This window comes from Lissotriton helveticus, chromosome 11 (assembly GCF_964261635.1).
Source record: "Lissotriton helveticus chromosome 11, aLisHel1.1, whole genome shotgun sequence".
NCBI classification, from domain to species: domain Eukaryota; kingdom Metazoa; phylum Chordata; class Amphibia; order Caudata; family Salamandridae; genus Lissotriton; species Lissotriton helveticus.
Genome location: NC_136072.1, coordinates 1,081,027,578 through 1,081,050,631, shown reverse-complemented (window position 1 = coordinate 1,081,050,631; position 23,054 = coordinate 1,081,027,578). Strand labels below are relative to the sequence as shown.

At 43.0% G+C, this 23,054-nt stretch overlaps 1 protein-coding gene across 1 annotated transcript; it reads left to right on the top strand.

Annotated features, from left to right (window-relative positions):
- The first annotated feature begins 9,370 nt into the window (after window positions 1–9,370).
- Window positions 9,371–21,886, top strand: RPLP0 (ribosomal protein lateral stalk subunit P0). The gene is made up of 8 exons (XM_078667660.1): window positions 9,371–9,451; window positions 13,576–13,683; window positions 13,847–14,022; window positions 16,316–16,403; window positions 16,564–16,710; window positions 19,779–19,964; window positions 21,290–21,430; window positions 21,678–21,886. Exons 2-8 carry the CDS (start codon window positions 13,630–13,632, stop codon window positions 21,831–21,833), a joined length of 948 nt encoding a protein of 315 aa, XP_078523786.1. The 5' UTR covers window positions 9,371–9,451; window positions 13,576–13,629; the 3' UTR covers window positions 21,834–21,886.
- Window positions 21,887–23,054: the final 1,168 nt, after the last annotated feature.

The following is a 23,054-nucleotide window of genomic DNA, read 5'->3' as shown; positions in this document are numbered from 1 at the left end:
CCAGGGCTCTAGTGCTCGCACTTGCATAATTATGCGGATGCACGTTCTTCACATGCTTTATCATCGTATAAATACTAAAAGAGTATTTCTTGTTAGGGTTTCCTCTTGACAATACAGTCCCACAGATGGTACACGTTACTTTTGGAGCATTTACTTTTTTTCACCCTCCGGAAAAGTAAAAAACTGCCAAATGAAGGAGTCCTTCTGCTTCCTGGAACGTTGGTCATCTTCCACCACAACAGTATCTGAGTCAGATGAGCTCTCAGGGTGCTGTGCTGCCATTTTCAAATACCTGTAGCAAAGCAGAGGTCCTTCTCTCTGGAAACCAAAAGAGATAGTGAGGGAAGTGGGTGGAGTTTTTGAAGATTCTGGAACAGAAACTACTATTAACCAATCAAAAGTGTTGTTTTCATGTCACATGACTTTACGTGCGCGCATGGTGCGCGACCGTCGCATAAAAATGGCGTTTTGCCAGATTTTCGAAAAAGTTCAAAAACATGAAAAGGAGGCAGGAAAGAGACTTCCTGACCCCCTAGGCCTTCTCAGGGGGTTCCTGAAGGACCTCGATGGGCAAAAAAAAAAAAAATCTTTTTTTTTTAAAACCGCGAGGTGCGCGCACGTTGCGCGCACCGTCGAGACAGAAGTCACTCAAAAACAATAGTGGAGAACGTGAAAAGGAGGCAGGGTAGGGACTCCCTGACTCTCTAGGCCTTCTCATGCGATCCGTGAAGGACCCCAAAGGGCAAAAAAACTCATTTAACATTTTTTTTTTTAATTTGCGAGGTTCGCGCACGTTGAAAAAAATCACAAAAAAAAGGAAAAAAACTAATTTGAGTGTTTATTGTTGATTAAAGATGTAGACTATACTGTTCAACTTTAACCAAATCATAAAAATGTGCTGTGCCATTGCATATTACTGGAACACAGAAATCTATTATAATATACAAAGGCAGTTTGTGAAAAATAAATATATAAAAAATATAAAAATTGATACAGAAATTATCATGTTAAAAACTTTGGAAATTCACTGAAAAAACCATATGTTTCAGACCTGATATAGTTAGAAATTAGTATTCAAAAAATCTTGCAAATTCACTTAAAAAAAATAGGTTTAACATACGTTATAGTTACAAACTAACATTAAAAAAACCTTAGAAATTCACTGAAAAAACCATAGGTTTGACACAAGTTATAGTTAGGAATTAGCATTTAGAAAACCTTTGAAATTCACTGAAAAAACCATAGGTTTCACACACGTTATAGTTAGGAATTAGCTTTGAAAAAACCTTGAAATTCACTGAAAAAACCATAGGTTTGACACACGTTATAGTTGGGAATTAGCTTTGAAAAAACCTTTGAAATTCACTGAAAAAAACCATAGGTTTCACACACGTTATAGTTAGGAATTAGCATTTAACAATCCTTAGAAATTCACTGAAAAAAACATAGGTTTCACACCAGTTATAGTTAGCTGGACATTTTACTCATACAAAACCATTGAAATTCCCCCGTTATAGTTAGTTGTACTCACTATAACTCGCAATCCACTGCTGATGATTTCACATATTACATCACTCATGACATGGTCAGTGACACCACTCGTGACATCACTGATGACATCTCAAATGACATCACTGATGACATCATCCTTCTGAAAGAGTAGCAGACCTCCTCTCACCCTAATATTATCTTTGATACACACATTCAAAAATGGAAACTACAATTTACAAAAAAATGGTAATACCAATACCAATTACAACAATCTATTAGGTAATTCCATCATCTACATACACATCCACTCATTCAACAACAGTCCTATATACTCACTCATACATGTACTCACTCATCATATGTACTCATACACCTATACATCCTGTTACACACTAATACTCATCCATATAGTTACTCACACACATATTCACACATGCAAATAAACTATCAAAAATCAATTTACTTGATTATACTGCTGTATACACACCACTACACATACTGCTACAGAAACGTACACATATTTACTCTCTTAAACAATCAATTATAAAAACACATACTTATTTATACAGGTACTCTTCCAAATTCTCACTCTCACATATACTCAATTATATACATCAATACTAACATATACTAGTTTAAAACATATGTAGTTACACATGAATATACTATTGAGACAATCATTCACTCACTAACCCACCCATACATACAATCATCCACCCATACAGTCTTGCACACATGCTGTCTTCAAAACACATACAAACAGTGAGTCACTCATTCATGCATCTGTGCGCTAAGTAATATCGCCCACCGAACCATACAGACACTCATACTGATACTCAAAACAACAACTTATAACCCATATACACACTCATGTAGCTATTCACCAACCCATGCATCCACTTATACACAAAGTGAGACACAGATTCATATATTTAAAAATTTTAACATTACTCGCTAATACATGTATTTACTAAGATACACTTAATAAATCAGTTAACCAATCATTTTTACAAAAATATCCATTTAGACACTTATTTAGCCATTTATTCTTCCATCGACGTTTAGATATACACATATAAAAAATATTTATTTTTCAGAAAGACACACATTCACAGGATGATGTCATCAGTGATGTCATTTGAGATGTCATCAGTGATGTCATGAGTGATGTCACTGACCCTGTCATGAGTGATGTAAAATGTGACATCATCAGCAGTGGATTGCGGGCGCGCGAGTCATAGTGAGTACAACTAACTATAAAATGGTTTTGTATGAGTAAAATGTCCAGCTAACTATAACTGGTGTGGAACCTATGGTTTTTTCAGTGAATTTCTAAGGTTTTTTAAATGCTAATTCCTAACTATAACGTGTGTGAAACCTATGTTTTTTCAGTGAATATATATATATATATATATATATATATATATATATATATATATATATATATATATATATATATATATATATATAATATGTATATATTCACTGAAAAAACCATAGGTTTCAGGCCTTATATAGTTAGGAATTAGCATTTAAAAAACCTTGCAAATTCACTGAAAAAACCATAGGTTTCAGGCCTTATATAGTTAGGAACTAGCATTTAAAAAACCTTTGAAATTCACTCAAAAAACTATAAGGGTGTTATAGTTAGCTGGACATTTCACTCATACAAAACCATTGAAATTGCTCCTATATAGTTAGTTGTACTAACTATATTTCGCGCACCCGCAATCCACTGCTGATGATGTCACATATTAGATCATTCATGACATGGTCAGTGACATCACTGATGACATCTCAAATGACATCACTGATGACATCAATGATGACATCATCCAGTGAATGTGGTTTGCTTCGTTATTTAAATATGCATTATATATATAGCAATTTGCATTGAAGAATGAGTGGATATATAAAAATAAATATTTGGATGGAGGATTTAGTAGCAGTGTAATTGACTGTTTACTTTACCAATTTATAGTGTCTCACTAAATATAGTGGATAGTGACTAAACTGCGTGAATATCTGTATCACTTTGTCAGTTGTTGTGCAAACTGGTTCTCCAGTTGGTTACTAGCTATGTGAAAGTCTATATTAGTTATTGATTAGTTAACTGAGTATTTGTTTGGGAGAGTGAATGTGTGTGTGGTTCGGTGGGGGGTGTATGACTGCCCAAAGAAGTGTGAATAGTTGATTCAGTAGATATATGAAGTTAAAACTACATGTTCTAACAGTTGTTTGGGTGAGTGAATATCTTTATGGGTATGGTGATGAGCAAATATATTTCTCAATGGTACATGTCCAACAAACTAGAAAAATAAAAGGAAGTGTATGTGTCAGTTGTTGTATATAAATAAGTATACATAAGACTCAATGATTGTATGAGTGACTGTATGGATAACTGTATACTTGTAATAGTGATTTTATAATTCACTAAGTATGACTTACTATCTAAATGAATAGATGAAGTGGTGTTTGTATAAGTGTGTAGCTAAGTAAATATGTAAGTATGATCCATTGTTTGCATAAGTGAGTAGGATGACATCATATGTGAATAGGATGTGTGCTGGTGTGTAATGTTGATATAGGTGTATAAGTATTTTTGATAGTGTTCTATTGTTCATTACCAGCATGTATGAGTGAATCTACAGGTAAGTGATTAGATGTGTGTATACATCTATGAATCACTGAGTGGGTTTTTAGATACTTATATTGCTGTGACAATGGATTCAAATATGATACTCAGTATTTTACAAAGAGTGATGAAAGATTTTACTAGTGTATGAAAAGGTGTATGTGATTGTCACATGGATGATGTCATCAGTGATGTCATCAGTGATGTCATTTGAGATGTCATCAGTGATGTCACTGACCATGTCATGAATGATCTAATATGTGACATCATCAGCAGTGGATTGCGGGTGCGCGAAATATAGTTAGTACAACTAACTATATAGGAGCAATTTCAATGGTTTTGTATGAGTGAAATGTCCAGCTAACTATAACACCCCTAAAACTTATAGTTTTTTGAGTGAATTTCAAAGGGTTTTTTAAATGCTAATTCCTAACTATATAAGGCCTGAAACCTATGGTTTTTTCAGTGAATTTCAAAGGTTTTTTAAATGCTAATTCCTAACTATATAAGGCCTGAAACCTATGGTTTTTTCAGTGAATTTGCAAGGTTTTTAAATGCTAATTCCTAACTATATAAGGCCTGAAACCTATGGTTTTTTCACTGAATTTCAAAGGTTTTTTAATGCTAATTCCAAACTATATGAGGCCTGAAACCTGTGTTTTTTTAGTGAATTTCAATGTTTTTTTAAATGCTAATTCCTAACTATATCAGGCCTGAAGCCTATGGTTTTTTCATTTAATTTCAAAGGTTTTTTAAATGACAATTTTTAAATGTATTAATTGTTATTTTTTTTATACTGATTTACCACATTTTTGCAGGCAGGTGTTCAGAGGGCACATCCCCTTTTTACAACACTCTGCAGCGCAACCCCTGGCGCGTTTGCAGAGGAGGAACTAATTCCCCTTGCATACTGGGGGTTCCTGGGGGCAACTAACCCACCAGGAACCTCCAGTATGCGCCAGGGGGCTGCTTTGCTTTGCACCGGAGATGGCGGTCCCCGGGGCAGTGTGGGGGGGATTGGGCACCCCCTACACCTCTTTATCACTATGCCCCCACGATTTGGTCCCCCTTGGGGGTAATTTTTAAATAAACAAACCGGGTTTTTAAAAAAAACATTTTTGGCCTTGGGAGTCCTTGTGGGAACCCCTGAGCAGGCCTAGGGGGTCAGGGTTCTTCTACCCTGCCCCCTTTTTTTCTACTTGTTAGTTTTTCAGCTTTCTTGTGCCTCGGTCTACCTAGCACAAGATGAATGCCAACACTTCCTGGTTAGAAGTGTTGACAGCCAATGAGCATGCAGCTTTCCTGTGAAAGGCATGCTGATTGGCTGCCACTGTCTGTCAACACTCCAAACCAGGAAGTGTTGGCAGCCATCTTGTGCCTCGGTAGAACCAAGGCACAAGAAAGCAGTGAAACAAAGGTGCAAAACACACAAAGGGGGCAGGGTAGAAGCTCCCTGACCCCCTAGGCCTGCTCAGGGGGTCCCACAAGGACCCCCAGGCCCAAATTGTTTTGTTTTGTTTTTTGAAAAATTGCGATTTTTGAAAGAAAAAATATTTGTTTTTGCCTTGGGGGTCCCTGTGGGACCCCCTGAGCAGGCGGGGTCAGGGTGCTTCTACCCTGCCCCCTTTTTGAGTTCTACATGTTTGTTTTTCTGCTTTCTTGTGCCTCAGTCTACCGAGGCACAAGATGGCTGCCATCAATTTCTGTTTAGGAGTGTTGACTGACAGTGGCAGCCAATCAGCATGCAGCTCGTGCACGGGAAGGTGCTCGCACGGTGCGCGGCTATAGATATATAATTTTTTTTAAACTGGATTTTCTCAACAACTACTGGACGGATTTACACCATTTAAACAAAAGACCGTACTGCGTACCAGTCCCTACCATTTTGCCAAGTTTGGTGTAATTCCGTTCAGCCGTTCGGGCTGTAGCCGTGTCTAATCGTCCTATGGACAATTGCATGGAGAAAAACACGTTTTGGGACCCCCCTTTTTTCTCAGCCCCCATACCACGAATCCCCCCGAAACTTTCAGGGAAGGAGCGGAGCGGAGCGGGCTATCTTCTTTGAGAAATTCGCAGAGATTCGTCAACCGGCGCCAAAGTTATTCCCAATAGAATGTTGCGGATTTCCTATGGAAACTAGGTCCTAACTATATATACCTACTGGCGACCGCCAGTAGGTAATATATAGATAGATAGATAGATAGATAGATAGATAGATAGATAGATAGATAGATAGATAGATAGATAGATAGATAGATAGATAGATAGATAGACAGACAGACAGACAGACAGACAGACAGACAGACAGACAGACAGACAGACAGACAGACAGACATATACCGAAGAGTAAAGATGTGTGTTACAAAGCTACAGCGCTCCTTGTGTGGCTGGGTCATTTGGGTGCTCCAGAGCTAGAAAGAGCATGGCACCATATTATGTAAGATAAATTAACAAAAGAGGGAGGTAGAGTAACACAGAAGGATTCTTACTCCACAAACATATTCATATAAACAAAGGGAATCCTACTGGGGTAAGGAAAGAGTGTTCCTCACAGTGGTGTGGGAGCACTCAGTGTTTGATAAAATACCCCTCACACACCAAAAGGCCCCTTGGTGTCATGCTTCATCATTGGGGTCTTTGCACCCTTCTAACGGGATGCGGCGTGCTACGACCTACGACTACGCGGGAGCACTTATAGTAATGACTATATGTGGTGCATGTGAGTGAGTATATTATATGTGAGTGGTGGGTTGAGGTGAAAAAATTAAAAAGCACCTGGCACGTGGGTTGACTAGAAAAAAGTTTATTCAAGACCCCGGGCTGGTACTATTAAAAGAGGTGCAGTGCGAGGTAAACCTGTCGTGATTATGGACAGTACCTCAGGTGTGAGTCAACATGTTTCGGAGGCAAAGCTCCTTCTTCAGGATGGGGGCACAACTTCCCCACCTTACTCACGTTTCACTTAGTTATAGAAAAAAGTGTATTATATGTTAATTTAACAAAAAGTGAAAAAACTATATATACATGTGTATGTAATTAAAGGCTACTATGTGCCTACAGCGGAATTATTCAAGTAAATGCGAATTGCATCACCTGAAAAAAATAAAAGAAAAAACTGGTCACCCAGGGTATGGGTAGTTCAAACAGGTGCAGTCACCTGGAACCAACCAGACACTTAATAGCCCTGTGGGAAAAAATGGGACACTTACAGACATATACAACATAGAGACATAAAACACCCTAAAAATTTTATAGAAACTGTGGTCATACTTGTCAAGTATTCTTTGCTTGCTTCATGAGCATTTCAAAAACGTCTGGGGGGTGATTGCTGTGTGCAATCTAAAGTAGAGAAAAGGTTGCAGTCTTTAATACAAGTTTTTGCGTGTTATTTTACTTACTTTTGTTGCCTTTGTAAATGCTTGTTTCAAGGCCCATACTCACGGACTAAGGATTACTCGTCCTCCGTCTTACCCCACACGCTGCTCCGCTGTACTGAATATGGAGCCCATGGTGTGCGTTATTTATACTCGAAAAACGGGTTAATTGCTGGCCTCGTTACCGGTGGGGCGGATGTCAGATTCTGCCCCTATATGGGTAATCCGGCAGTAATTGGGAATTTACAGAGTAAATTACTTGATTGTAAGCCCTTTTAAGGAAGATCCGGGCAGTCCCGGTGAGTATTCGTCTCATCGACGGGTTTGGTGTGGTTCGCGCATGCGCGCGGGACACTCAACGTTCGCGTATGCTCCGTAAGAGCGTTTTTATTGCGCATGCGTTCAAGTCAGACGCTTGCCAGCCATGCATGCGTGAGAGCAATATGTCTTCGTGAACACGAGTAAACGACGCTGCGGCCTCAGCCCACAATTCGTCAATGCCTTCAGCGCAACATGTCATCGTGAACATTCTTCATCTCGTTAATGTTTTTAGACAGATTAGAGGGCTCAGTGTTATGAATATTGGCATCCATGAATAAACGTTCAATGCCTTCAGCGCAACATGTCATCGTGAACATTCCACATCTCGTTAATGTTTTTAGACAGATTAGAGGGCTCAGTGTTATGAATATTTGGCATCCATGAATAAACGTTGTTGTGGTTGTAGCTCATAGTTAGCTAATGTTTTTTAGCGATAGACAGATTAGAGGGCTCATTGTTAAACATGGATTTGACAGAGGTACCGTGGAGGCATTATTAATGTAGGTTTTTTGGTAGATTAATTTGACAACTGTCCCCATGGGACTTCGTCATTCAACCCATTAATATTCGTGCCCAGTCTAAACACCCATTTTTGTTCCGAAACATGTTGACGCACACCTGAGGTACTGTCCATAATCACGACAGGTTTACCTCGCACTGCACCTCTTTTAATAGTACCAGCCCGGGGTCTTGAATAAACTTTTTTCTAGTCAACCCACGTGCCAGGTGCTTTTTAATTTTTTCACCTCAACCCACCACTCACATATAATATACTCACTCACATGCACCACATATAGTCATTACTATAAGTGCTCCTGCGTAGTCGTAGGTCGTAGCACGCCGCATCCCGTTAGAAGGGTGCGAAGACCCCAATGATGAAGCATGACACCAAGGGGCCTTTTGGTGTGTGAGGGGTATTTTATCAAACACTGAGTGCTCCCACACCACTGTGACGAACACTCTTTCCTTACCCCAGTAGGATTCCTTTTGTTTATATGACCATATTACGTAAACCCATAGCTGCCAAGTGTCCTAGGTCCATGTGTGATGTGCTGCTACCGTCCAGGTTTTCCTTCAAATTCTGGGACTTGTAGTCTAGTTTTAGAATGGAGTGCACCAGCCTACATGTCCCAGAAATCAAAGAAAAAACATGGGATGGAGCAGCGCATCAAGCAAAGACCTGGGGAACTTGACAGCGCTATGTAAACCTCAACTAAAAGTTTCAAGGTGTAAAGTGCAGCTGACTTCAAACCCAGAAATGATGCATTTTACCACATGTCATTAAAAAAACTTTGCATCCGCAGCAAAATATATAGAGGTACCAATCGTTGGAAGGTACACTTTTATTTACCAATAAAGCAACTGATCTTAGTCTTTCTATTATCTCTATCCGTTGTAACCATTTTTCACTTGTCTCATTTTTATTTCCATGGAAAACGTGCCTGCAGTAGCGTGATTAGCGTCTTACTATCCAATTGTACGAGTTTCTGGGTTGATTGACGGCAACGCACTGGGCCGTCGTGCTGTGACGCGCGGCTGCTGACGGCCTGTGATTGGTCACAAGCTCATAGTATATAGTTGCTGGAGGCGGCGCGGCCGATCTCTTTCTTTCACGCAGTCCTAGTCGGAGGTTAGTTGAGAGTCACTGAACGGGGCTACGCGTTAAAGATGCTCTAATGACTATTACCCGGTTCACCGGATGCATGTGGACTTCCGTTGAAGCGTGCGGGAGCCTACCGGGCAGCTGTTCGTGCACGTTAATGGCTCACGCGTGCCTCACTCTGAAGTTGCGTTTAAGTGAGGCCTGTGCTGCGTTCGCATGTGGGCTCGTGGCGGGGTTTATGTGATACTCTGTTGGTAGATAGCGTAGGCAGGTCGTTCTTCTTGCTTGAGTTGTGCAGCGGGAGCTGTTATTTTGTGGGTGTCAACTTGCAGTTTAAGACCGGCTGCTTGCAGTAACTGTAGGTAACATTTGGCACGTTGTTTCTGGGCGAGGGTTTCGTTTGACATCTTGATGAATAATGGTAATTGTTATTTTACTTTGCTCCCATTCAATTAATGGATCTAACACCATATAACTTTAATATGTAACCAAAATTACGCGGATGTGTACTCTGGCAATCTGACGTGGAGCGCAGTTAGCAAATTTGCACTTAACTTCAAAAGCCTGCGTTAGAAATTATTAGCATCGAGCTATGTGTAGTTCGATCAACTCCCAGCTTTGTCCTCATATCTATAATTTGAAGGTTTTCACGAGGGCAATATGTATTATAATAAATGTTCAGCAGCTTTTTCTACTCCGGCCAGTTTGCCTTTCCACCATGAAAGCCGCTCATACATTTTGGGGATTGTTTCAGGACGAACCCCCCTCCCTTATCTCTATATCAATTTTATCTATTGATTAAGAGTGGAAACTTTCAATTTCTCTTCACTCAACGTTCCTAAAGAACCTTCCATTCAAACAGTCGTAGGTCAATGTTTCTGTTAAAGCCCGTCGATTATATGTCCACTTGGTTAGTGCCGTGCCTTTTGGAGACAAATGTATGGTTTAGGGTAACTGAGCGTTGGGGAGGGTTCACTGACCTAGCGTGTATATCCGAATTAGCCATTCAATTAGGAGATCCTTAACTAGTCTAACATACTTTTGGCTGAACTGCAACTTTGATATTGTAGGAACTCTGGAGCGGATTAATCTTGCTGTCACGCAAGGCACTCTGCTGCATAAGGGAGAGGGCAGGTTTGCGACATATTTACAGATAACTGGGGCCTCATTTATGAAAAGTGACTCATCGCTGCGTGAAAACAGCGATGCGTCACTTTTCACTGCACCCTACTTGCGAGGCCAATGATGCGTCATATTTACAGAATGACGCATCATGGTACAAGGAGTTAGATACTTCAGTATGTGACTTATCTGTATGGTGACGCATTGCTGGAGTATCCCAAAAGTGACGCAACTCCAGCAATGTCCTTTCGCATGGGGCAAGCCCCATGTGAAAGGGCCTGCGTCAGTCTTGCGCCTGCTGTGAGGCAGGCGTAAGAAATTTACGCATTTGTGTCCTAGAAGTGGCGCAGTGAAATCACATAGATTTCACTGCGTCACTTCTATGACCCTGTCTTGCGTCAGAACGCCCCCTGTATACATTATACCTGGCATAGGTATAATGTAGCGCAGGGGTTTACAAAGTGACGCATTTACCTAGATGCGTCACTTTGTAAATATGGTGCAACAAGGCAAATTTTTTACGCTGCTGGTGCGTCCCAAAAAGGGACGCACGGCCTCATTAATGAGGCCCCTGGTGCATTCCTTAGCTTGCCCACAATGTACTGTCTTGTGCCAACACACTTGCGCTGTTTTGCAGTGGTGCCTGCATTGTAGGCACGGTTTTTTGGAGGCACCTTCCTGCAAAGAAGTAAGCAGCAAAATCATTTTCTCTTTCTAAGTGTGCTGCATAATAAATTGTAAGCCTAAACAATGAAAAATAATTTCCTTGGTCTGCCTCTAGTACAATCTACACACTAACATGTCTAACAATGTTGGTAAATTTGGGAATGTGTCAAAATGAATGGGTGGATGAGTGGGAAAACACATGTAACCCCCCCAACCACTAAGGTTGCCCCAAGGCAGTGACTTGCACTACAGTGTTACAAAAGATTTACCAATCCACTCTGGTGGCTTGGCGAGTCTGTAATTTGGTTTTCTGTTATGCAGGGGCGATTCAAAACTATGATAAATCGGTCCCTCTGTTCAGTTTTTCATTCTGATGTGTATAGGTGAATGCTTGCATTGTTTGGTGGGGGTGGCCCTAGATTGTGCCCTCTCGGAAAGGGTCCTTGAGGTTCATAATCTCTATCTGGTGGGCAAGTGCTTCTTGTTAGTCTTTTTTTGTGGGTTTGTGGTGCAAATAATTGTGTTCTCGTCTCACATGTTTATGACATGTGTCTGTTATGGTTGAATGCGTAGCTCTGTGTGTATTCCTTAATGTCAATGCTGTTTTGGTTCCATGGGAGTTTATAGCTATATGCCCAAGTTCCAGTTTTTTTGTATACAGCTATTGCTATTTGGCACATCAAACCCAAGCTTTAAAAGAATTGTCGGCTGGAATCTGTGCCTTTTGCTCATAGTGTTTAATGTGACCATTCTTTAAAGCTTGTGGCCTCACTTAGCCATTCATAGATTGAGGTGTTTAGTGTCCTTGAATGAGGTGTAGCAGTCAAACTTATTGCTTTTTGCCTTTGAAGATGTCATGAGGTGTACTTGTAGCTGTAATTATGTGAGCAGGTGTATGATTTTTTTTTTTTAGAACTGTATAGACTCAAGGGATTGAGTACGCTCTTCAGTGGCAGTCACCATGTCTTAGGACCAGCGCTATTGGAAAATTTCACCATATTTTTTTCCACATTGCCTATTGAGATTTTAAACTATGCCTTAGTTAGAAATAGTATTTTTTTTTGCTTTTCCTCAAACTGTACTTTGAACGTTTTCTGGAGGGGGGGGGGAGAGTAGGTGTCAGTCTTGCATAGTGGTGATGGTGAGAGATGTGAAAGCTTGTGATCCAGAAATTTGAGGTCACGGATTGGGGCTTGTCAAGTGTTTTCTTTATATTGGCACAACTTTGTAAAGTTAGTTTAGTATCCATTAGTATGGTATCAATTTTTAACATAGTAAACTATTATCGTTGGCTTCCTACTTTGTGGAGCAAGTGTGCCCTATGTTTATAGTGCAAAATAAGCCATAGAAAACACTGTGCGGTAGGGGGTCAAATGCAATGATGCACTAAACCTGTAAGTGGAGGGGTTGCTTATTTCTAAGAGCAAAGTGGCCTGTTGCACATTTGTGGTGTAAGGTTCATTAAAGGGCTCCCTGGGGCTCTTTCCGATATTGAGGCATGGTCATGGCAGTCTTGATGTGTACAGAGATTTTTCCTTCTTGCGTTACCCTGGGAAGCTGTAGGATTGTGGCACATCCCCCATGTTTACTAGTTCCTATAGACCTGAGGATGCATCCAAATCCATGGGAGTTGTGTGGGAACACTCCCTGAATGCCTTCACAGGGCAGAGTAACCCAACGATTTGCACTGTTACTCCAGATTTTTGAAGCTACTCACAGCACCGTATAGTGGTTGTGTGGCTTACCGATTTGGGTCATGACTATTTTGACGCAGCAGCGCAATTAGTGCCACACTGCTCCATATCTCCAAACTGACACATTGGGTATGGTGCGTCAGTTTAGTAGAGCTGTCGCATTATACCTGTCTCAGGTATAATGAATGCAGGGTAGGCATTCCCACACAAAGCCACACAGAAGTGGCGCAGTGAAATTTTCATTTAGCTGCGTAAAAACCCCTATACCTGCTCAGACCAGCTATACCGATCGACACAGGGGGTTTTCAATGGGAATTGACTGTTTTCTGACGCATTGGTGGAGTTGTCTATTTTATGGCCAAATCCTGTAGTGCGTCACTTTTGTGCAAACAAAAAGGTGTTAATCCTTGCACCATGGAGCCCTGTATTGTAAATACAGCACACCCAGGGTGTTTCAAGGGCATTTGGTGCAAATGTGTCAGTTTTTTGTAAATGTTATGAAGGGAAGCTGTTGTGCAGACATGCGTGAAGGACAATCTGCATTGTGTATTTCGACTCTGGCTTTCTTGGGGTGGGGGGGGGGGGCAATAGGGATGTGCAGTGCAGTTTGAATGCCAGAGGTGTCTCAGACCCAGGATTTATTTGTGGGCTGCTTTTTTTCCTATGTAGGTTACACCTCGTCTTTAAACCCTTTGTGTGGCAATCCTTGGACGCACCTTCGAGATGCCCAGGGAAGACAGGGCTACGTGGAAGGCCAACTACTTCACCAAAATCATCGTAAGTACCCTGGAACAGTCTGCGGTTAGCCTCCTTACATTTGCAAGGCAATTCACTGTGTTCGCATTGTGTTGTAAGATTGCACACTTTCATGAAGTTATATTAATCTACAGCTGCTATGCGTGCCCTTCAGTCTCAAGTAATATTGATGTTTTCTGTTTAGCAACTATTGGATGATTACCCAAAGTGCTTCATTGTGGGAGCAGACAATGTCGGGTCGAAGCAAATGCAGCAGATCCGCATGTCCCTGCGAGGAAAGGCTGTGGTACTCATGGGGAAGAACACCATGATGAGGAAAGCCATCCGTGGGCACTTGGAGAACAACCCTGCCCTGGAAAAGTAAGTTTAAATGCTGTAAACTTAAATATTATACACCTTGTAAAATCGTTCTCCTTTCCCAGACTCAAAGCCATGCGAATTGTGGAATGCTTTAACTTTTCAGGCTCAGTTCTGTATTCTAGATTGTGTATAAACGCATAGAATGTGAGTATGGCAGTATGAACCTCACCATCCCCATTCACAGAGGTAGCGGGGGATCAGCACAGAGGCTATTGGCCAAATTATGACCCCCAAAGTCGCTCCTCAATATTCCTGCCCCACCCCCTCAAATTTATTAGGGCATCCTCTGCTGTGGTAGACTACTTCCCTGGAACCAGTCGAAATCATTTCCCACTCTGCTGCCGCCGGCGGAAGTGGAGCCCCCACAGTCTCTCAAAGCTGCGCTTGGCCACTCCCGCCACCAGTACCTCCAGTCTGGTGAACCCACCCAGTAGTCACCTCCCTGCCAAAACCTTTGAATCAACGGGCACTCACAGAATATGGCAGATGCCTATCTGCTTGAACTCGCTTGCGCATTGACATGCCCACAGCCCTTATTTTATACAGCAGGGTACTTGGGTGATAGGCTCGGTGTGATGGCTGAAATCTAGATTAGATTGCTATATCCGGGGGACTTTGGTGCTTTTGTCCAGTCCTAGTCGCCCATGTCCCAAGTAGTCAGTCCAGGCATTTAGGAGCGCACCCCTTGGATCAGGGGTATCCTTCACCAATTTCCTGTAAATGACACTTTTATGCGGAATGGGGTCTGCAAGCATACTATCTTCTAGGGGTGAGGAGTCTGACAGGCATGTCCCTACCCATATGCATTCGGAGAGCATGCTGAAGGCAATGTCATTTTTGGGTGGTTGATGGGTCATATTCTTGACTACGGGTGTCAAATGTAATCCGAGCCCTATTCCTCCACGCCACCCAGATGCTAAATTCTAATCTATACCTACCACAATTATGGCATCCATCTGTGTGCCAGCACAGGGGGAAAAGACTGGAATGTGCAGTCTCTCATAGATACTACGCATTTCTGTCATTTTCTTTTGACGCAGTGCATCGCAGCTTTGTAAATTCATTGCTGCGCTGCACCAAAACCTTGTAAATGAGGCTCTATGGGCCTCATTTACTATATTTTTTGACACAGGGCAGTTCAGCTAGCCTTGCTGCACTGCTTTGTGCCCACATAAGAGCAAGAATGTGCCGTATTTACAAGTTATTGCATATTCCTGTCCTTCCCTGCACCGCACAAAGAACAGCTGTGTGCCAAAGCAGACACCAATGCGCCTGCACAAAAACAATGGCGTTTTTTACACTGATGTGTGCTGTAGAAGGCAGCATACGTAAAGCAAAAAACGAGAAATGTTTCTCCTCATTGCACCACTCCTACGCCTCCCCTGGGGAGTTGTAGTATTCTGACTTGATTCCCAAGTTTGACACTTAGTAAATCTGGGAATGTTAAGTTCCATGGATGTTGCGTGGGAACTATGAAACACCCCTTCCATGCAGAGTAATGCATGAAATGGAACCATATTTACAAGGCCGTGAGTAGTCACGCAGCATGACTTTACATCGCCTTGTAAATATGGGCACCGACGGCGCAATGGGCTTGGAAATTAGTCCCTTTGTGTCTTTAGTTGGGTGCACTGGATTATTGCATTGACAAGAAATCTGTCCCACTAAACAAGATGAATTGGGGTTTTGCAGTTGTAGAATTCCTTGCAATGTTACCGTTGAAGTTGGATGTGACTGTCCTGAGCTGTTTTACATTTGTTGGTAATTGCCAGGAAGTGTGATAGTTTTTGTGTAGAAATTTGTTTAATAGCCTTCTAGCCCTTTGACAGTGTTAACATGTGGTGCTTCCAGTGCCTTTATCAAGCGCTAGATGGATCAGTAAATTAAAAAAAGATCAAATGCATTGTTCTGCTGACGTACGCATGCATTGACACATTCACGCGATAGCGGGGTGGCATGACTGCCATTGAGCCTTTTAAAAAAAACTCACTGCTGTGCTGACAAAAGGGCAAGCCAGTGGGTTCCATAAGTGAGACCTTTTTTGTTTTTGACAATTCTTTTTTTACTTGTGCTAAGCAGCTTAACATTATCTGGAGTCAGTGATAATCTGCACCTAGCATGGTATTTATACCTATGTTGTAATGACTTTTGGGCAAGACCACATTTGGTGACCTTGTTTTATTTTCTACCCAACTATCCAGTTTAAATATGCCACTAATGTATTTTGCGATTTACAAAAAGTAGTTTAACTTCCTGCTGCACAATCTGTGACATATTTATTTTTAAAACGCAGGCTGCTCAATCACATTCGAGGTAATGTAGGCTTTGTGTTCACCAAGGAAGATCTGACGGAGATTCGGGACATGCTTCTGGCCAATAAGGTAAGGATGCATAGCCTTGCTTCTGTTATCTTTATTTATGTAAAGGCATGCCCGTGCTGAGTAAAGGGGGGGAATTACACACGCGAGATCTACAGGCCTCTGCGTGTGTAAATATAGTAACATGTAGGAAACTTACAAAGTCTTTGCATCTTTTGTTTAGGTGCCAGCTTCGGCTCGTGCAGGTGCCACGGCCCCATGTGATGTGACTGTACCTGCTCAGAACACAGGGCTAGGTCCTGAGAAGACTTCGTTCTTCCAGGCTTTGGGCATCACCACTAAGATCTCCAGAGGAACCATTGAAATCTTGGTGAGTTCATTGACTTTTATGCCATCCACTGATTTTGATTTCCCCCTTTTTATCCCCAGTTCTAGTCGCCCTTGGTTAGGGCTGCATAATAGGGTTGTCGTAGTAGATTCAAAACTTGTCGGATGACAGAGTTCGGGAAGGTGAAAGCTAGAAAGGGGTTTGGTTGGCTTCCTAGTTACACAAGCATTGGAAATGCAATAGGTCTCGCATTAGGAAAGTTTGAGCGATTGGTATTGTAAATGACACTTTTTTTATTTATGTGTTGGTTTTGAAAATAGCAAAATTAATAGCTTTGTCAGTTACAATGTCAATAGTTTTAACTTTCGCAAATGTGACACCTATAGCATTTGTAATGCAATGTGTGTTGTATTTACGTGACTTAGATGTATTGATATTACAAATAACAATGGCTTTTAATTTTGTAAATAATTAATACTTAAATAAAAGTTCTTGTAATTTATAATGGCAATACCTTAAACGTTTGTAAATAACTTTTGTGAAGATTATGTTCAGTGTATTTTATTGTGACGAAAATCCAAGAACATTGCATTTGCACCTACACACACACACAGCCACACATACACACATACACACACACACACACACACACACATATAGATGTGGTGGAGGTGGATCTGGGGGATATGGTGGTGGTGGATGCGGTGTTGGTGGATGCGGTGGATGTGGTGGTGGTGGATGTGGGTGTGGTGGTGGTGGGTCTGGTGGTGGTGGGTCTGGTGGTGGATGTGGTGTTGGTGGAAGTGGTGGTGGTGGATGCTGTGGATGTGGAGGTGATGGTGGATGTGGTGGGGATGGTGGATGTGGTGGTGGATGCGGTGGTGGTGGTGGATGCGGTGGTGGTGGATGGGGTGGTGGATGTAGTGGTGGGTGTGGTGGTTGTGGTTAAAGTGTTGGTGGAGGTGGTGGTGGTGGATGTGGTGGTGGTGGATGTGGTGGTGGTGGATGTGGTGGTGGTGGATGTGGTGGTGGTGGATGCGGTGGTGGTGGTGGATGCAGTGGTGGTGGTGGTGGATGCAGTGGTGGTGGTGGATGCAGTGGTGGTGGATGGGGTGGTGGATGTAGTGGTGGTGGGTGTGGTGGTTGTGGTTAAAGTGGTGGTGGATGTGGTGGTGGTGGATGCGGTGGTGGATGTGGTGGTGGTGGTGGATGCAGTGGATGTGGTGGTGGATGCGGTGGTGGTGGTGGTTGATGCAGTGGTGGTGGTGGATGGGGTGTTGGTGGTGGTGAATGCAGTGGTGGTGGTGGATGGGGTGGTGGATGGGGTGGTGGATGTGGTGGTGGTGGATGCGGTGGTGGATGCGGTGGTGGTGGATGTGTTGGATGCGGTGGTGGTGGAAGTGTTGGATGTGGTGGTGGATGTGGTGGAGGTGGATGTCATGTTGGATGTGGAGGTGGTGGTGGATGTGGTGGCGGTGGATGTTGCGGTGGATGTCATGGTGGAGGTGGATGTGGTGGTGGTGGATGCGGTGGTGGTGGATGCGGTGGTGGTGGATGCGGTGGTGGTGGATGCGGTGGTGATGGTGGATGCGGTGGTGGATGGGGTGGTGGTGGATGTGGTTAAAGTGTTGGTGGATGTGGTGGGGTTATAGGTTGTTTGCATACTGGAGTTATGTTGTCAGTCGAGTTATTAAGAAAGGTGAAGCTAGACACATTTGCACTTTTTTTAAAATTAAGTGCTTTTAGGAGGAATAAGACGAGTGGGATGGAGGTGTAAAGGCGCAACATTTATTTTGAACATTCTACACAGAAGTCATCAAAAGTCCGTTTGTGAAGGGAACGTTTGCCAGCAGCGTGTTTTCTTTGCACTGACAAACTCATTTTAAACCGGCCTCAAGAGACTAACAAGCTAAGCAGAGCACAGTTCAGGTTTGTTTTAAAGGTATTTGAGTTGTATTAACTATAATGTCCAAATCTTGTTTACAGTGACAAAATCCCGAGTGTTGGGAATAATGCTATGAATATAGGACAATCATTTAACAAGTCACACATAATGAGAAAGGGGCAAGGAGAGGACAAGGATATACACGGCTGCAGCCTTCCTACCACAAGCTTCTCCCAGCGTGCGCTCTGTAGCAGGCCATGCAGTGAATAATTAGGGGAGGAGATGTGCCGGCCTGAGTCAGAGCGCACGCTGAGAATCTTGTGGGAGGGAGGCTGGGCTGCCTTTGATGTGGTAAGGCAGGCAGGCGGCTGGGGAACAGATGGTTTGCGGGAAGAGCGTCGCGAGGGGAGGAGAGTTAAGTATGCTAACCAAAGGCGCACTAAGCCCTCTATGGTAAATGACAAAAGTACAACAAAAGTCTCCGTGTCCACGCAAACCCATGTGATGGGAACCTCCCTGTAACTGGTTTGTGTAAGAAGCTCTCAACTGCGTGAAGAACACGGTTATTTAAGATGCGTAAATGTGCATGTAATCATTAAAACTCAAAGTGAGTATCTACCTTCCACTGTGTTGAGCAAAAGGCGTAATCAAACGATGTAAATTCCACATTAATGGAAGTCGTGTATGTAGTATGTCTATTCTCCTTATTACAGTGTACAAATCATAATAGTTTCAGTGAGTACAAAACACTATGTCTCAAACGCTCTTATGCCGAGTGCAATTAACCAACCGTACCTTAATAATTGCTGCTTCCATTGATAATGAGAACCGGTTTGGTGAAAACAAGAGAAATAAATCTGTGGGCAAGAAACTTGTGTGGGAGGAGTGCGGCTCGGCTGAGCCAGAGCGCACGCTGGGGGAAGCTTGTGGGGCGGAGCTGCTGGGGAACAGATGGCAGATGGCTGGCGATTTGATGCTGTGCACGAGCATTTCACGGGCACAGCACCAAATCACCAGCTAGTTAAACCTCTGTTTAAGCCCCTTTATATCGAGCTCCCGCTCTCAATGCGAGATAGGTCGCTCGACCTAATAAACTTGTGTGCTTGAGGCCTGGGTTTAGAGCTATGTCCAGCCTCGATGTGATTCTTGTGAAATGTAGAATCGCATCTTTGGTTTGGACGCAGTAAAAGCATTTGAGTGAATGGTTTAAATCTTTCTCTCGCAGAGTGATGTACAGCTTATCAAGACTGGAGACAAAGTGGGTGCCAGCGAAGCCACACTCCTCAACATGTTGAACATTTCCCCGTTCTCCTTCGGGTTGATTATCCAGCAGGTGTACGACAACGGCAGCATCTACAACCCAGAGGTTCTTGATATCACAGAAGAGGCCCTGCATGTCCGCTTTTTGGAGGTAAACTAGCGCAGCGTTCCTGTTTGTATTGTTGCTAAAAATGCTGTATGACGGGTAGAATGCCATATTCAGATTCGTCTCGCCGTAGTGCCATGGAGCTAGGGTGCCTGCCGGAGTCTACCAGAAGATTTGTACAGGAAGGGTACCCTTCTGTACAAAATACTATAGCTAGACAAATTAAAACCTTTTCGAAAATTATGTGCTGCACACGTGCAAGGTCATAAAAGCAAAGAGAAATGAAACCCCTTCTCCTAATGCCTGCTTTTCAGTGTTTATTTTGGGTGCTTAACCCAGTCTACTTATGTTAGTAGATTGGGGCTGGATGGGGGTGTTGGTATCAAAAGGCATGGGTGGTTGCATGGAACACCTAGCAAAGCAACATTTTTGTGATACTTTTCCATACAAGCCAACGCAAAAACTAATCTGTTGGTTTGGTAATCTTCAAAACATTTAGCGTTAAAGTAACGCTAAACTGTAGTGCCGCAGTGTCTGAACAGTGACATTCGGGTTATATGGTTCTAAACTGCACTAGCATGAAGCATTTGTCTTTTTGTGCAAATATTTTAAGCTAGTATCCTTGTAAATAGCACTGAACAGCACAATTGCTTTTTCAAAGTGTTGTACAGCTCAACTGCTTTTGCTAAGTGCTCTAAATGCCTTGTGTTAAAAGTACGTAATTTTCATACTGTTGGGATACCCTCATTGGTGATCGTGCGCTTGCAAAACTGCATGACTGGCCTCGGGAGGATGGATGGCTGATTTTCCTTGACTGCCGTAGTTCGATTAACCTGGGCTGTCATATAAAGCACCTTTAATGTTGACGGAGTCACCTGCCATAATCCTTGTCAGCATTTATTTGGAACACTGTAGAAGCAGTTGATGTTTTGGGTACCACTTGTGAGATCGATAATTAAAAAAACTGCATACTACAGATGCATTAGAAAAGACTGGTGCTAGTTTCAGTTCTGCGTGGGGTCTGTACCCTGCAGGAAGGTTGTCCATTGCATAATATCCCGCCCTCCCCTTTTAATATAGTCTGGTTGTGGCACTATAGAAGGTCCTTGTGTTGAATTAAAGAAATCCCAACAGTTCTTAATAGGTTGGTCAATAGAATTACCCTATAGCTGTACATTAAAGATTTTTTCATTATAACACTTTGATCACTGAATAGGTTTTTATCCCATACAGCAATTTAGTTAGGTTTGTAACTTGAGATGTGATGTACAGCTATGTGTAGCACGCAATATGGACCTGGTAGGAACTCTGTGATGCACTGACAATTAATCTTGCCTTCTGTTTAAGTGTGCTCGTATTTTTTCTTGAAGGGTGTCCGCAATGTTGCCAGCGTCTGTCTGCAGATTGGGTACCCCACAATTGCCTCTGTGCCTCATACCATCATTAACGGGTACAAGCGAGTCCTAGCTGTGGCAGTAGAGACGGACTACAGCTTCCCTCTGGCAGATAAGGTAAAGGATGTTTGAGAGTGGTTCAGTAAATCCTGGCAGAATATAATGCCTTTTTAGTTGAATTTCTATTATCTAGTCACTTTGCCCATTGGTAGAGCTTGAGTAGCTGATCAATGGTTGTACCCGTGCATAGGTGGGATGAAGGTTGGAAAACATGGCTGGGTGTTATCTTCGGGCATATGTTTGTCTCGATCTTTTATCTGTTTGGTTTGTGTGTTCTGTTTATAACTGCCTGGTGTTCTTTCAGGTCAAGGCTTTCCTGGCTGACCCCTCTGCCTTTGTGGTTGCTGCTCCTGTTGCTGCGGCTCCCGCAGCAGCTGCTGCTGCAGCAGCTCCCAAGGAGGAGAAGAAAGAGGAATCTGAAGAGTCGGACGATGACATGGGATTTGGCCTTTTTGACTAGTCCCGATTCAACCTTATCCTCTGCTGTAAAAGAAATAAAGATCTTTCCTTTGACTTGTTTCTGTTTGGCAGTAATTTGTTGGCTTCACACGTCCCCTTCACTTTGCATCATTAAGAACCAATAGGGGCGATTGTGGTAGAGTTGAGAGCTTGTCCTAGAAGGTATAGCTGTTTTTCTTTGCCGTGGTAAACTGTTTTGAACCCAGTGGTTTTCAGTGTCACTTTGGGGGGGCATAGTTCTACAATTTGTTTCCCAATCCTGAAGGTTGCTGTCTAACGAGAAAATGTCTAAAAGACATTGTCTAAAAATGCTTGTGCCTCAAATGAAACCGATCCATCCACTTGTATAGCCTAATGTGCAGTGGTGTGTTTTCTTTAAAAGTAATATCTCTTGAGTTTAGATAGTTCAGTAACGTTTGTTTGGGGATGGTTGGGGCTGCATTGGGAGAAACTAGAGTGCAAATACCTTGTTTGCCTGGACTTTGCCGTGGGCTGTTCCCTGCACCTGCGGTGTTTCTCTTCTGCCGCAGCTCCTCGCCGGACCCGCTCCGCGGGTCCCGCTTTGCGGTGTGGAGAGAGGCGCCTTGAGCACAGTGTGGGGCTCTGTTCTTGGACTCCGGACTTTTGGGCTTTGGCAGGCAAGTACAGGGCTGCGAGCGGACCCGCAGGGACTCTAAGTTCCAGGAGCCCCTGCGTGAGGTCAACCCACAACACCTGGGTCGCTCTCCCTGACTGCCACGCCCCCTGCCCCACCTCCTCCTCCATTTTTGCACTAGGATTCCGCTGCGCGGGAGCGCGCGGGTGTGAGCCCGGGACAAGGGCGGGACTGTCTGTGGCCCGAAGGAGGCCGGGCTGGGCCTACCTTCTTGGTTCTGCTGTTCGCCATCAGGTCCCTAGCACAATAAGCTGATTAATTGCCCCATAGTCATTATTACATTCTAAGACACTATGCCGTCCCCGGCAAGGGAAAGTACCCCCATAAGAGCGAAAAACATGACTCTAGAGAATTACTTTCCTCGGGCTGGGGGAGATGGGGACAAGGAGAACGCGCTAAACCGGCTCAGAGCTGAGCGGAGACGCTCTATAGACAACTTGAAAGGTAGACCTCTAGGAGATTATCCTCCCACACCCAGCGAAGATTTGACACTAATTGAAGATGTTCCAATCCTGCTTAGGGATCTTACAAAAACGCCTCCAGTGGTACTTATGAGCTCTACCCCAG